The 16,679-nt window shown below is 41.1% G+C and overlaps 1 protein-coding gene across 3 annotated transcripts in view; it reads left to right on the top strand.

The window, feature by feature from the left end:
• Positions 1 to 2,940, top strand: part of gfm2 (GTP dependent ribosome recycling factor mitochondrial 2) — a 60,522-nt gene extending 57,582 nt beyond the window's left edge. For all 3 annotated transcript variants that reach the window (XM_041186853.1, XM_041186852.1, XM_041186854.1), the window contains 2 exons: positions 661 to 843; positions 2,375 to 2,940. In XM_041186853.1, the coding sequence (XP_041042787.1) occupies positions 661 to 843; positions 2,375 to 2,503 (312 nt within the window). In that variant the 3' untranslated portion in view covers positions 2,504 to 2,940. The remainder of the gene's footprint in view (positions 1 to 660; positions 844 to 2,374) is intronic.
• The last annotated feature ends 13,739 nt before the right edge of the window (positions 2,941 to 16,679 follow it).

Genomic DNA, 16,679 nt, shown 5'->3' with positions numbered 1-16,679 from the left:
CTATGTTCATTTGACTCCAGCCTCCTTTACTTCCCTCCCTCACTTTTGTCACCATTGACAGCCATGCCCTCAGCTTCCTTCATACCGGTATCTGGAACTTTCAACCTACGCCCTGCTTTCCCTTCACCTCCTTCTACTCATTTAAGACTCCTTCCCTACCCCCCATCTTAAAAGCCACCTCTTTGACAGAGCTTTTGGTTGCCCCTTCTAGCCTTTCTTACTTTGACTCAACATCCCTTTCCACTCAAACCTCAATGAAGGACCTTGGAATATGTTCTACCCAAATGGTGATATATAAATACAAATTGTTGTTGATGACTAATTGCATTAAATTGCAGTCAATTAAAAACAACCTTCAAGGTTTTGAGTTTAGTGTAAATTGAGATCCAAAGGCAATTAACATTGAGGCAGGAGTTTTCTCTGTCATGTTATTTAATCTTTACTTCACCAGTGTAACCAGGCTAGATTTTTTATAGTTTATGAATATTTACATTTTTGTTTGACTGCAGGTCTATTGGGTGACATAATCTCCTCACTAAAACTGTACAACATGATCTGGATTAAAAAAAATGAAGCATAATAATCAAATTCTAGATGTTTTTTCAATTCCAAAGCCTGAATTTACTATTGGTCAAAATTACACTGTTCCTTTATGTTTAGGCATTGAAACAAGCTCGAAGCCAGGTGCTGGAACCTGTGATGAGCCTGGAAATCACAGTGGATGAGGATTACCTCAGTGTGGTGCTGGCAGATTTGGCTCAGCGAAGAGGAAGGATCCGAGAAATTCAAAACCGGCAGGACAGCCGAGTCGCACTGGCTTCTGCTCCACTCGCAGAAATGATGGTAAGCTATGAATACCAAACAGCAATTCAGCTCCACCTCCAACTGAGCATTTGAAGGGATTTATGGAAGGTTGGACCAGAATTTTTACACTGTAAGCTCAGCAGTTGCAATGAAGAGAAGTGTCAATTGTTCTTGATAGTTCTGAACAGCATAAGCAAACTAAAAGTGAATTTGATGTTAAAAATTTGTTTTCTGATGGACTCCTGTGAGATAGTTTCCTTGAGTATTTTTCAATGACATTCTGATTTGCTCCTGAAGGTAACAGTCTTGCAATGTCAAGCTTGAAGAACGACTTTTATCTGGACATATGAGCCATATGTAAACAAAACTAAAGGAGATTTTCAGTACAATTGAGGATTTTATACTACCTTGTTGGAGCACAAGCTGGTTCATCAGCAGTGCAGTGAACTGGTTTCCTCAATTTTCCATTGTTAGTTTATTTGAATAATTTATTCATAGCTGTCTGCACAGCTTTGACCTTCTGTAAAATAACAACCCTAATGGAGAAAAGGGAAAATCTGGCCAACAGATCCAAATTAAAAGGATAGGTACATTTAAAGGTAAGAGGGGTGTGTGTGGAGAAGGTATGGTTTTAACCTTTATCAAACTTCAAAATTGATTTTCAATATTTGTCAGCCTTCGTCAAGGCAGGGGAAATATGGCAAGCAGAAGTGAACTGGAAAGAAACCCAATGTGGGGCAGGGGGGGTTCACAAAACCAATCTTCTGAGCAATTAAAGTTGGGTAGCACCCAACCTGCATTAGGTGGCTGCAAGGGCGGTTATCCTATTTAACATTGCAGGATGTCCTCCGACTCAGTTGCAGCTCAACATTCCTGGCTGCTTGTGAAAACCAGATTCCACTCTAAGCCTGATATCCATCTGATCTGCAGGTAAAAAAAAACAGCAAGTAATCTGACAAAGAAAGTCTACCCAACAGTACTGTATATTTAATAGATGGCTCAAGATTGCATCCCTTAAACTGTTGCTTGTTATCTGTTCACGTTTACAGCAGACCCATACAACCTTCTAGCTCTTTCGGTTTATGTGCTGGATACACATACGTCAGTAAGACGTAAGCCTTCAACATGCACCATACACACCCCTTCTGAAACCTACCTGAGGGCCGCTACCAGCAAGCTGCCTGGGTAGGTGTGTAGGCGTATGTAACTCTTTAGAATTAGGCCTACCTGTTTCTGGACAGGGATAGCTCCTTGCACCCAGTTTGTTCCACCCGAGCAGTGCGCACAAATTTTTACCTCATAGTATACTGCTAAATTCAAAGAGATTTCACACTCATAATTACTAAATGTCAACTTCAAATATATTTGTGATTCATTGTATAAGACTGTTCAAATTATGAAATGATGGAATTGTGACAAATCATTTTAAGATGAACATTATTTTTGATTGAAGAATTATGTTAACATTATAAATTATTTTTGTGTTCTATAGCCCATTCTTAGATTTCCCAACCCTTTTAATGATATACATTTTCTGATGGATCAAAACTTCTTTGTGAATTGGTTGCAGGGTTACTCAACTGCACTTCGCACTTTGACTTCAGGCAATGCTACTTTCACTCTGGAGTTGTCCAGTTACGAGGCAATGACTCCGCAAGATCAAAATATGCTTTTCAATAAGGTGGCAGGTGTGGTGTAAAGTCCCATACAACTTGTGAAGTTGACCACATGGCTGGTGGAAGTTTGAGACCGAAATCTAAGGGTGAGATTTTTCCTTGAAACAGAAAATAATCCACCTGCAGTATGACGATAATGTGTAAATTCCAGGTGTGAATCAAGGTATTCATGGGATGTTCCCCAGATCCTGTGGAAACAGAAAGGACTCCTCCTCCTTGGGACATCCTTTCTGACCAGAGCAGTCAGCACATAGTCCAAAATCTACAAAGTCCCAATATATGCTCAAGAAAATCATTGGTATGAAGAATGTCTGTAAAATGACCTCTCTGGTTTGTAGGATTGCAAACTCAGAGTAAAGTATTCTGGGAGTTTTTTTCCCCCTGAATGTGATGACATCATTGATCGACATTTGACCTGTCTTTTCCAGACCTGTGCACAATAAAGCCATTTTTTATTTGAGTGTGGGACTCTGAGTCATATCTCAGCGGAAAGCTTTCTAAGATGACTTTTAGGCCTTTGTAATCAATGCAATGTTTCTAGCCCAGCTGGAAGCAGGGTCCCGGGAGCCGCTAATGTTTTCTAGGCTGGGCTAGACTGGTGGGTATAACTTTTCTAGGCAGGCAGGGGCAGTTGGAAGTTCAGACAGTTGCCCTTAATCGCTCACTTCTTTACCTCCTGGCTGGGCTGACTCCTTCATTCTCTAATTTCTCAGTCTCAACTCGAGGTCAGGTCGACTTGAGGCTTGCTTGCTTTCAAGCTCAGTGCCAGCCACCAGCGGAGAAGAACTGGGCAAGACAACAAACAGTGACATTGTGAGCGAGGTAAGCATGCGCAGCTGTGAGGTAAATGCTCGTCACGCTGTGCCTGCGTGGGAGTGCAGCCTGCGACGCAATCATCCATTATCGTTCAGTTAAATGGACTCTGTGGCTGCTTGGAGTTGATTAATGGAATCCTATCATTTTAAAGTATTCCAGACTGTTTTTAATAGCTGCCAGGATATTGAGGGCAAACCTGGTAGGCTCCCAGCCATTCCAGGAGGGTGGGCAGCCCAACTGGTTTTGTGTGTATTGTTTGAAATCGTGAGGCAGATTGCTCTGGTGCATCTTTATTTGAATTGAATGATCCACTAAGTTGATTACTTAAATTTTTTAATGCCATTAAGTTTATATGCCAAGGAGTTCTATTAAAATTAAGTATGGGCATCATTGGAAATGTCCCATATTATTGCAAAACACAAGCACATGCAGTTTGCACTGCACAGTTTGGGGGGGGTGGGGGTGGAGAATGATAACCGCAGTAGACTTTGGGGTTAGCAGTATAAGGCATATTGAACCTACATTTAAAGGGTCAGTAAGTTGGCACCTCTCCCCCTCTTCAAGCCTCAGATACTTGGCTAATTTAGGCCTTGGGTCAGTTGGAGGATGAACTAGGGCCTAAATTTAATTCAAGCTTATCTTCGGCGCACTTCTGCCTCCACTTCCACTGGCTTTGCTCTCTGCTGGTGCTACATTGTTAGCTGACATAGCTGGGGTTCTTTTACTGATTTTTCAACGGAGAATATGCTTAGGATCATCTGCTATCCCTTTACCGAATTCTGGGCAACACTGAAGCTGGGCATAATGGTGGACGTGTCATGCACTGCAACTGTCTCACTTTTTTTCACATCTCTCTGTTTTGCCACAATGTTCAATACATCCACCTGCTAGTGTATTTTTGGTCATTTAACCAATGGCAATACTAATGTAAGGACAGCCTCTTTGCTGCTGGCATCCAACTTTGCCACGGTGGCACAGGAGATTTCATAGACTTTTACAGCATAATAGGCCATTTGGTCCATCATGTCTGTGCTGGCTTCTTGAAAGAGCTGTCCAGTTAATCCCACGCACCCGCTCTTTACTCAAGGCTCCTCAAATTCCTCTCCTTCAAATTTTTATCCAATTCCCTTTTGAAAATTTCTACTGCATCTGTGTTCATTTTTTAAAAAGCAGCAAACCTACACAATCACAGATATTTTTTAAAATATTCAGTCTTATTGACAGTTCAGAGACTGCAGCAAATCTCCACCAACATTGAGATCAGCTATGCACCTTTCTCGTGGGTGGAAAGCTGTTCATGTCAAAGAGGCACGTCAGTGGGAAAAAACTTAGATTTGACCTAATCTGAATATTAGTCAACACCCTCATCTCCCTAAATCAGAGTGCAATATGAGAAAACGCTGCACTGGATAGGTCTAATTTATCTTGTATTTATTTTAGAGGGGCTGCTTACTCCTGTAAATCTGAAGCTTTTTCAGAAATGTAGCAATTACAAAGCCTCATTTTCCACATGAAAAATAGGGCATCAGTTTGAAGCTAGGAATTACAGGAAATTATACCTGGGGCCACTCGGCTCCTGACCCCATTACAGCCTTGGTCCAAACATAGACAAAAGAGTCGGATTCCAGAAGTGAGGTGAGAGTGACTGCCCTTGACGTCAAGGCTGCATTTGACTGAGTGTGACATCAAGAAGCCTTAGTAAAATTGAAGCTATTGGGAATCAGAGGGAAAACTCTCCACCGGTGGAGCCTTACCGAGCACAAAGGAAGATGGTTGTGGTTGTTGGAGATCAACTGCAAGAGTTCCTCAGGGTAGTGTCCTATACCCAACCTTCTTCAGCTGTTTCATCAATGATCTTCCCTCCATCATAAGGTCAGAAGTGGGGATATTAGCTGATGTTTGAGCAGTGTTCCTTTGATTTGAGTATTATTCGCAATTCCTCCGATAATGAAACAGTCCATACCTACATGCCGTAAGAGCTGGATACCATTCAGGGTTGGGCTGATAAGTGACAGGTAACAATTACGTCACAAGTGCCAGGCAATGATCATCTCCAACAAGAGAGACTCTAACCATCTCCCCTTGAAGTTCAACGGCACAATCATCACTAAATCCCCTACTATCAGCATCCTAGAGATCACCATTGACCAGAAACTGAACTGGCTCAGCCAGAGCAGGTCAGAGGCTGGGAATTTTGTGATGAGTAATTCATCTCCTGACTCCCCAGAGCCTGTGCATCGTCTACAAGGCATGGGTCAAGAGTGTGATTGAATACTCTCCACTTATCTGGATGAGTGCAGTTCCAACTATACTCAAGAAACTCAAAACCATTCAGGACAAAGCAGCCTGTTTGATTGGCACCCCATCCACCACCTTAAACATTCACTCCCTCCATCACCAGTGCTTAGTGGCAGCAGTGTGTACCATTGACAGGATGCACTGCAGCAACTCGCCAAGGCTTCTTCAACAAATCACCTAGAAAGACAAGGGCAGCAGAGGCATGGGAACACTACATCTGCAAGTTCCCCTCCAGACTGCACACTATCCTGATCTGGAACTATATATCACTGTTGCTGGGTAGAAATCTTGGAACTCCCTTCTTAACAGCACTGTGGGCGTACCTACACCACATGACTTACCACCTCTTTCTCGAGGGCAATTAGGGATGGACAATAAATGCTGGCATAGCCAGGCATGCCCACATCCGATGAATGAATTATAAAAAAAAGATACAAAGTGAAGAATCAGCTGTTTAACTATCTGTCCATCCCATCTAAACTTCAGCTTTAATTTTGAAAATATTAAAACATAGTGGGCAGGGTGGGTAGTAAAGTGCTTTTTTTCACTGTTTTCCAAGGGTTTTGACAACTATTCCACAGAGGTTTCAGCGGATGAACAAAAGCACCCTCATGAAAGTTCATCCCATAGCATGATCCTCATGACCTTGCTGGCTAAACAATCTGCAGAGAGGCAGAACAGATGTGACCAATTCTGTTCTCACCCAGTGTTGGCGCTCAAATATTTTTCAGCAGGGATCACTGGAGAATGAGAATGCTCCAGGGTAGGATTTTCCTTAACCCCACTTCCATCCCATTGTACAGCACAGTGGCCAATTGTATTTTTCTTCCTGGTTAAGAACAACTGACTGTTCAGTTTTGAATAAAGCATTTTGCAACATAGCCATCAGGTATTTTTCTTATTCAGATAGCCCTGTTTCAATTATACAAATATATGAACTAGGAGCAGAAGTAGACCACTCAGCCCTTCAAACCTGCTCTGCCATTCAATGAGATCATGACTGATCTGATTGTAAACTACCCCTGATAACCTTTCACCACCACCCCCCCTTGTTAATCAAGAATCTATTTAGCTCTGCCTTAAAAATATTCAAAGACCTTGATTCCACTGCCTTTTGAGGAAGAGAATTCCACTCATGACCCACTGAGAAAAAAAAGTTCTCATAATCTTTGTATTAAATGAGCGACCCCTAGTTTTAGATTCTTGGTATTAGTCCAGTAAACCTTCTCTGAACTGCTTCTAATGCATTTACATCTTTCCTAAGGACACCAATATTGTAACAGTACTTCATATGTGGTCTCATCTGTGCCCTTTAGAACTGAAGCATAACCTCACTAATTTTATAATCAATTCCCCTTGCAATAAATGAGAACATTCTTCACTGTCACTGGATCAAAATCCTGGAATTCCCTCAATAACAACACTGTAGGTGTACCTACACCACAGGGACTGCAGCGATTCAAGAAGGCAGCTGACCACCACCTTCTCAAGGGCAATTAGGGATGGGTGATAAATCCTGGCCTTGCAAATGATGCCCACAACGTGTAAATGAATAATAAAAAAAATTTCTCCTAGGTTTCCTAATTACTTGCTGTACCTGCTTACTAGCCTTTTATGATTCATACACAAGGACACCCAGATCCTTCTGAATCTCAGAGCTCTGCAATCTGTCGCCATTTAGATAGTGTGCTTTTTTATTCTTCCTGCCAAAATGGACAACTTCACATTTGCCCACATTATACTCCATTTACCAGATCTTTGCCCACTCACTTAACCTATCTATGTCACTTTGTAGCCTCCTTACGTCCTCCTCACAACTTACTTTCCTATCTATCTTTGTATCTTCAGCAAATTTAGCAACTATACCATCCATCCCTTCATCCGAGTCTTTTATATAAATTGTAAAAAGTTGAGACTTCAGTACTGATCCCTGTGACACACCATTCATTACAACTTGCCAACCAGAAAAAGACCCATTTATGGCTACCCTCTGTTTCTTGTTAGCTAGCCAATCTCCTATCCATGCAATATATTAACCCCTACACCATGAACATTTATTTTCTGCAATAACCTTTGATATGGCACGTTATCAAAGCCTCCTGGAAATTTAAGTACAGTACATCCATCGGTTCCCCTTTCTCCACAGCACATGTGACTCCTTCAAAGAACTCCACTAAATCGGTCAATAATATTAATCGTTGATCCAGATAACTCATTGCCAGCAGGGTTGACTGGTTAGTGAACTGGCTTTTCTCTTTGTCTTTCCACAGGTGGGTGACCAGCCACCACCCCCACAGAACCTTCCTCCTGGAAGATAGGCTGGGGACAAGAACATGCTGGCAGACTGGCATGTCAGCTAGTAGTAAATAACTGCCTCCACCTCCGGATGAAAATTCAGCCCGTTAACTCAGTTTTTCTCTCCACAGATGCTGGCTGACCCTGCTGACTATTTCCAGCATTGTCTGTTTTTATTTAGGAATAGAGTGAAAGTTAGGCAGTTCAGTTCAGACTAGTGAGTTGCTGGAATACATTGCAGGCTTGTGTGGCGGCTGCTGTCATTGCCTTCAGGAGGGATCTGGACAAGTTGATTGCTTTGTACATAAAGTTAACGTGATCTCCTGGATTGATTTTGATTGCCTTATTCGATTAGAGTGGAATTTTATTCATCCTGGGTTTTATCAATTTTTTTGCCTTTTCCTGTGGTTTATGTGACTGGGGGTGGGGGGCACTGTTGGGAAGTAGCATTTAGTCATGATGGTGTGACCGTCATAGTGTGGACCAGTTTTGCTAGACCAGCTGATCATTACCTGCCTGTCACTTTCATCCACATGAAAGTGCATTTTCCAGCGGCAATCACTGTACAACAGAAAAAGGTGAAAAATATTTGACAATGGAGAAACTGTGAAGGATATGGGGTGGGTGGTGATAGTGGTTTGTAGGGACGGGGAAGGCGATGGGTCTAAGTGGTTTGCTCTTTCCGGGAACCTCTACAGAGCCTATAAAATTCTTTTGTTTTAATAGTTCAGAGCAACTACAACTCACTTTCTGGGAACAATGGCAAGGGAAAATCTTAACTCACTTCATTCAGCAGTTAAACTCAAGTGGCTCTTTTTGCCCCTCAGTTCCCTGCCCTGTGCTGTTTTTGATGGTGGCTGGTGAGTTGATTCAGGTAGGATCTTTGTTAACATATACCAATAGGGATTGCATGGCGTATATAGAACTTTGGGGGCATCTTAACGGTCGTTTTCCACTTGGTTAAACCTGTTGGGGAAGAAGCGAAGATCAGAGAAAGGTAGGTGTTTCTCCTCAAACCCTTACCACCCATGAGATTCTGCAGAAGCCTACTCCCTGTACTGTACCCGAGTGCCGCAAGCTGTTAATATCATTCACGCTTCTCTGGAGTGTGAGCCCGGGAGTTATAAATCCCCCTGTGTTTAAGGACATCCCCTTTCCTTAAGCCTTGTATGAATTGCTGAATTGGAAATGGTGTAGTTTTCACTGATTCCACCTCTACTTTTCTTGCTGAGTTATAAACTCCTCTAGGATATCTCGGATCAGATTTTGCAGTCGGGATTGAAGTGATGGAGTAGAAGAAGGCTGCCTACAAAGATCTAGCAATCTCTGTGGTGTGCATTTCCACTTTCCTGGCATTTGGAACCAGGCTGCCCAATTACAGCGAAGAATTCTCAATGACTGGAAACCAGGAAATAAAATGTACTAAATTTTACAGAGAGCAAAATAAAGATTGGGACATAAACACTAAGAACTGAAATATCATTTAAATTTTTTTAATGATTTTAATTTTATTTAACTAACATATTCATCATATTGGAAAAAAACTTTACATAAATATAACAGTTTTCCAGGGCTTGGAAGATTGTCTCAACTTGTTATGTTAAAAACCCAGTTATGCCTCATTAACAAGGTGTAACTTTTTAAAGGATTTTTAACAGCTATATTACAGCATGAAAGGGCAAACTTTCATCAGTTCAGTAATTTTAAAGATTGCCACCTGTGGGGACTTCATTGCATCCTGTGAAGGAGCAGCGAGTCACCTGGTTAACTGGGCGTGTGTGGTAGCCAGCAGTTGCTGTCAATTTCACAATAACGATGGGAAATGCTGACAGTTTTGTTGTCATTGCAAGCCCAAATTGAAGGCTTTTGTGCAACACAGTAATATATCTGTGTGGCCTGGATCATGTGACAGTGCCATGATCATAATATATTGTGGGTTGTAAATACATAACCTCCCCAGATACAAGACTTTCCACCAATCACAAGACTTCTACTTAATTCCTGTAATTTAGTGGAGCAATACAATTTCACAATGGTATTTTACAATCCACACAATGCTATCTACTGTATTTACTCATGTAAAAGCTGACCCCATGACTTTTGGCCTAATTAAAAAGTAATTTTTCATATCATTTGTGTAAAAGTCAATACTGGTTTTTCAGGGATCAAACCAGGGTGTGATTATTAATTACTTAGCGGTAATTACTGCAGTTCATTAATTTAAAGGCATGCATGAGAATCTTTAAACTTTCCCCCCACCAATGATAGCGGCAGTCTCCCAGCCAAACGTGTATCGCATGATCTATCACGATGGCTTTGAGAAAGGATAACCAGCACACAGCTCAATTTAAACTGGAGAAAAAAGTGCCAGAATAGCTTAACGAGTAGAAGCAAAATGGTTATGTTATCACCTGCGGAGCCATTTGACTCTGTGCTCTCAGAGAAATGAAGATGGTATTTCATAATTCAAGGCCAGTGCCAGCTGGTTCACAAAATTTAAAAAAAAGGTGTGACTTAGTATTCCGTCAAAAAATGAAAATTTCACAGCATCTGCCCTGAACTCAATGAGAAAATCAAGTTCCACCGTTTTGTCATCTGACATCGAGAGGATGTGTATGAATTGGCTTGCATTGGAAATATGGATGAAACAGTAAACCACAGTAATTACCGGTAAGTAGTTAATAATCACACCCTGGTTTGATCCCTGAAAAACCAAGATCGACTTTGACATGCCAGCAAATGAGACCTTTAGCAAGTTTGGTGAAGAAAGGATCTTTGTAAAAATGACTGGCCACGAGAGGATGCAGTTCACAGTGGTTCCATCTTGTTTGGCAGATGCCACAAAATTAAAGTCAGTAATAATATTCAAGTGCACAGCTCTCCCAAAAGAGAAATTTCAGAAAGGCATTGTCACCAATGTTCACGAGAAAGGCTGAATGGCTGATGGAGGTTGCAAGAAATGGATCAAAGAAGTGTAAAACTTGAGACCGGGAGGACAAAAGTTTGCTCATCTGGGACACTTTCAAATCCCACCTTGTCAACAATGTAGTCCATAATGTGCGATCAAACAACACCGATATGTCAGTTATTCCCGGTGGTCTTACAAGTGTTGTTCAGCCCTTTGATGTGTATAAATAAACCTCTCAAGGGCAGTATCCAAAATATGTGGAACAATTAGATGTTGGAATGAACATTTACTAAAGATGGAAATATGTGAACACCCTCACTAGCAACATTGTATCAATGGGTCATAGAAGTGTGGAATGAATTTGATCTCAATATTGTCAAAAAATAATTTCTAAAATGTGGAACATCGAATGTACTCCCAGGTTCCTAGGAGAATTACTTTTGCAATGATGAAGCCAAAGTTACCAGTACTTCCAAAGATGATAATGGTGAAGAAGACGAGCAAGATCCATATGATGATGTTATACAACCAGGCTATTGGGATGAATTGCTCAGTGGTTAAGATGGTAATCAGAGTGATTTTGAAGAACTTCAATGTGATTTGTTGTAATCAATTTGTTATGGTATATTTTTATATTGTATTGCAGGAAACGTATATAGTTTGTGATGTTATAAATTTAATGTTAGATAATTAATGTGAATGGTGTAGTTTGTTTTTTCTTTATTCCAATGTGGCAGCCTTTTTTGGGCCCAAATAAAGCATGCATGTCAATCCCTCAAAAATATTGCATTATTTTCAACCTAAAAAAATTGGTTTCAAAAATTCGACTTGTACACAAATATATACAGTAATTACAGGGACATCTTCCTATCTACTATTTCAGTCATAACAACAAAGTTTAAATAGCACAATATTTTTGAAATTGTATTTGCATGTTTTCTGATAATTTTATGAGGGTGACCATCTCACTGTAATTTAATCTGTCTCTAAAGGAGAGTTATCCCCTTACCAGAAACAAGTGGGAAACAGCCTAAATATGCAAAGTGGATCCTATATTGCCTGCAATTTTCAGGTATAAATGGGTGGAGCACATGCTCATATTTAAAGAAGCAATGAACAGCCTAACCAGTGGTCTATAAAGGGACGCTTAGTTGTCACTTAGAACACTACACAGGAAACTTTATACATTTTTTCATGGGCCCAGGAGGAGGAGTGAGCTCAAAGGTGATCCAGTAATTTCCATATAGCTGAATTAGTCTGTCGATTTATCCCTTGTCCTGGTGTTGCTTAATTAAGGCATTGGTTCTTCTGCAAGCTTGTTTTATGTTCCAGACCAGCTATTTTTATATTTCTCTGCTCAGTTACCATACTCTTCAGTCTGCTGTTGTTGCATCATTCCTGGCTTTGTTGAATGAGTTTATGAGGATTTACAATGCTATTTTCCATTTTTAAATTCTGGCCACCTATTTTTCAGTGTCCAACAGCCCTGAGTTGAATTTCTCTCAAGTGTCATCCAAGTCAGCATTGAGCATTCCTAAGTCACCAGCAACACAGCCACATGCAGAGTAAAGATCCCTCTGTCTCAGCAATTAATTGAACCACAGAAATGTGCTTCCTATTGCATCAGCATGAACTTTTCCATTTCTCACAAAGCTGAACCCTATAACTTCTGAGCCAATTTGTGTTTATTTTGTGCAGTTTTGTAACATAGTCATAGGGAGAATGTTGGAATCTGTTATTGAGGAAGTTATAACAGAGCACTTAGAAAATCTCAATGCAATCAAGCAGAGTCAACAAGTGGCTTTGTGAAAGGGGAGCTGTGTTTGACTAAATTATTAGCATTCTTTGAGGAAGTAACAAGCAATGTGGACAAAGGGGAACCTGTGGCTGTGGTGTACTTAGATTTCCAGAGGGTATTTGACAAGGTGTCACAACCACACAAAATAAGAGTTCATGGTGTATGGGGTGAAATATTAGCATGATGGAGGATTAGTTAGCTAATAGGAAGCAGAGAGTGGGCATAAATGGGTCATTTTCAGGTTGGCAAGATGTAACAAGTGGATTGCCACAGGGGTCAGTGCTGGGCCTCAACTATTTACAATCTATATCAATGATTTGGCTGAAGGAAGTGAATGTATAGTTGCTAAATCTGCAGATGACACAAAGATAGGTAGGAAAGTAAGTTGTGAACAGGAACTAAGGAGTCTGCAAAGGGATATAGATAAGTTAAGTGAGAGGATAAAAATTTGGCTGATGTAGGAAAATGTGAACTTGTCCACTTTGACAGGAAGAATAGAAAAGCATCTTATTATCTAGATGGAGCAGGATTGCAGAATTCTGAGGGATCTGGGTGTCCTGGTACATGAATCACAGAAAGTTAGTATGCAGGTACAGCAAGTAATTAGGAAGACAAATGGAATTTTGTAATTTATTGCAAGGGAATGGAATATAAAAGTAGGGATGTTCTGCTACAGTTGTACAGGGCATTGGCTAGACCACATCTGGTGTATTCCTTATTTAAGAAAGGACATAATTGCATTAGAAGCAATTCAGAGAAGGTTCACTTGACTGATTTCCTGGGATGAGGGGGCTATCCTATGAAGAAAGATTGGACAGGCTGAGCCTGTATCCATTGGAGTTCAGAAGAAATGAGAGGTGATCTTGTTAAAATACATTAGACCCTGAGGGGACTTGACAGAGAGGATGTTTGCCTTATGGGAGACACCAGAAGTGAGGACTCAGTTTAAAATAAGGTGTCTCCCATTTAAGATGGAGATGAGGAGAAATACTTTCTCTGAAGGTTATGAGTCTGTGGAACTGTCTTTCCCAGAGAGCAGTAGAGGCAGAGTCATTGAATATGTTTAAGTCAGAGGAAGATAGGTCCTTGACTAGCAAAGGAGTCAAAGATATAGGGGGTATGGAGGAAAGTGGAGTTGAGGCCACAATCTAATTAGCCATGATCTTATTGAATGGTGGCGCGGGTCAAGGGGTTGAATGGCCTACTCCTGCTCCTAATTTGTATGTTCGTAACATACGTTCATGTTCACCAGGAACTGGATTAACAGTGCCAAACTCACAGGACCTTAAAGCCGACACAAATGGTTTGACAAGTTCTTCATAAAGCCAGCATGGAGGGTGTAGTCTTTCTAATTTAGAAGAATTGTTTTGTATAATGCAGTTCAATATGAAGAAATACATTTTAGAAGAATAGGAAAAGGAAATACACCTTAAATTGCAAGAGTTAAAATTAGTAGAGGTAGACCTTGGAGTGCAGCTATAGAAGTCATTATAGTAACCAAGGGCATAGCACAAATAGGATCCTTGGTTTTTAACAAAGGCATCAAAAAGAAAGGCAGGAAGGTCATGTTAAACTTGTGTAAAATCTTTGTTGGCCACAGATTAAATGAGGAAGGCTTACATTTGCATTGCACTTTGACATCTCAAAGTACTTTACAGCCAATGAAGTACTTTTTGAAATGTAATCACGGTCATAATGTAGGAAACACTGCAGCCAATTGTGCAAACTCCCACAAACAGCAATGTCATAATGACCAGTTAATCCATTTTTGAGATATTGATAAATATTGGGCAGGACACCAGGGATAATTCCCCTGCTGTTTGAAGTAGTGCCATCAGACATAGGACAGAAATGAGGAAATTTTTTTCTATCAGACAGTTGTATTTCTTTGGAACTCTGCCTCAGAAGGCAGTGGAAGCGGGGTCACTGAATATTTTTAAGACAGATTTTTGTTGGATAAATGAATCAAAGGTTATCAGGGGTAGATGGGGATTTTGAAACATATACAGATCAGCCATGATCTTATTGAATGGTGGAGCAAGCACGAGGGCCTACTTCTGCTCCCATTTTGTATGTCTGTATGTTTACACCTACCCCAGCAAGTGGAAGGAGCTTCAGTTTGACATCCCATTTGAAAGTTGGAACAGACCTCCAACAGTGCAGCACTCCTTCAGTACTGCACTGGAGTGTCAACCTTTATTTTGTGGTTAAGTCCTGGAGTGGGACTTCAACCCACAATCTCATGACTCAGGTGAAAATGACCAAAAGACCATAAGACGTAGGAGCAGAAGTAGGCCATTCGGCTCACCGAGTTTGCTCCACCATTCAATGAGATCATAATCTCAATCTTCAACTCCACTTTCCTGCCTTTTCCCCATAACCCTAGATTCCCTTACTGATTAAAAATCTGTCTATCTCAGCCTTGAATATGCTTAACGACCCAGCTTCTATAGCCCTCTGCGGTAAAGAATTCCACAGATTCACTACCCTCTGAGAGAAGAAATTCCTCCTCATCTCTGTCCTAACTGGGTGACCCCTTACTCTGAGATTATGCCCTCTGGCCCTAGAGTCTCCCACATGGTTAAACAACCTCTCAGCATCTACCCTGTCAAGACCCCTAAGAATCTTATAAGTTTCAATAAGGTCACCTCTCATTCTTCTAAACTCCAGTAAGTAAAGGCCCAACTTACTCAACCTCTCCTCATAAGAAAATCCCTCCAAACCTAGTGAACCTTCTCTGGACTACTTCCAATGCCAGTACATCTTTCCTTAGATAAGGCGACCAAAACTGTTCACTATTCTAGGTGTGGTCTAACTAGTGCCTTATATAATTTTAGCAAGACTTCCCTATTTTTATACTCCATTCCCTTTGAAATAAAGGCCAACATTTCATTTGCCTTCCCTATTACCTGCTGAAATTGTGTTAGCTTTTTGGGTTTCATGCCCGAGGACTCCCAAATCCCTCTGTGTTGCAGCTTTCTATAGTCTTTCTCCACTTAAATAACATACAGCTCCTCTATTCTTCCTGCCAAAGTGCATAACCTCACATTTTATTCCATCTGCCAAGTTTTTGCCCACTCACTTAACCTGTCTAAATCCCTCTGCAGACTCTTTGTGTTATCCTCACCACTTGCCTTCCCACCTATTTTTGTGTCATCCACAAACTTGGCGAAAGAACATTCACTTCCGTCATCTAAGTTTAATATATATATATATAATAAATAATTGTGGCCCCAGCACTGATCCCTGTAGCACTCCACTAGTTACAGGTGCTACAAACTGAGTCACGGCTGGCATATAATGTAAGCAGCAGGGCATAAAGGCAACAATATTCACCACTGGACGGTAAACTTTCCTTTGCTGATTGGCCATCCATTATACACCCTACTTGATTTTTCTTTCCATTGATCCCAGTGGAATCCACTCCATTAATTGACTGGATTTTAATCCTCACTGCCTCCAATATTGAAGTTACTTGTTTCCAGGAGTAACGCATGCAGGAGGATTTGGCTCATTCATGGCAACAATCAGAACTGGAGGAAGTCCTCTCACACCCACGGGTGGCTGTGTGAATTTCTTAAAATTCATTCACAGGATGTGCATTTCACTGGCTGGGTCAGCATTCATTGCCCATTCCTAGTTGCCCTTGAGAAGGTGTGGTGAGCTGCCTTCTTGAACCACTGCAGTCCATGTGGTGTAGGTACACCCAGTGCTATTACAACTGGAGTTCCAGGATTTTGACCCAGCAACAGTGAGGGAACAATGATATATTTCCAAGTCAGAATGATGAGTGACTTGGAGAAGAACTTCCAGATATTCCCATCTATCTGCTGTCCATGTCCTTCCAGATGGTAGTGGTCGTGGGTTTGGAAGGTGCTGTTTAAGGAGCCTTGGTGAATTCCTGCAGTCCATCTTATTGATGGTACACAATGCTGCTACTATGCATAAGTGGTGGAGGGAGCAAATATATGTGGATGTGGTGCCAATCAGGTGGGCTGCTTTGTCGTGGACAGTGTCAAGCTTCTTGAGTGTTGTTGGATCTGCATTCATACAGGCAAGTGCAGAGTATTCCATCACACTCCTG

This window comes from Carcharodon carcharias, chromosome 4 (assembly GCF_017639515.1).
Source record: "Carcharodon carcharias isolate sCarCar2 chromosome 4, sCarCar2.pri, whole genome shotgun sequence".
Classification (NCBI taxonomy): Eukaryota; Metazoa; Chordata; class Chondrichthyes; order Lamniformes; family Lamnidae; genus Carcharodon; species Carcharodon carcharias.
The sequence above is the reverse complement of the archived record's forward strand: the minus strand, read 5'-3'. Positions and strand labels throughout refer to the sequence as shown.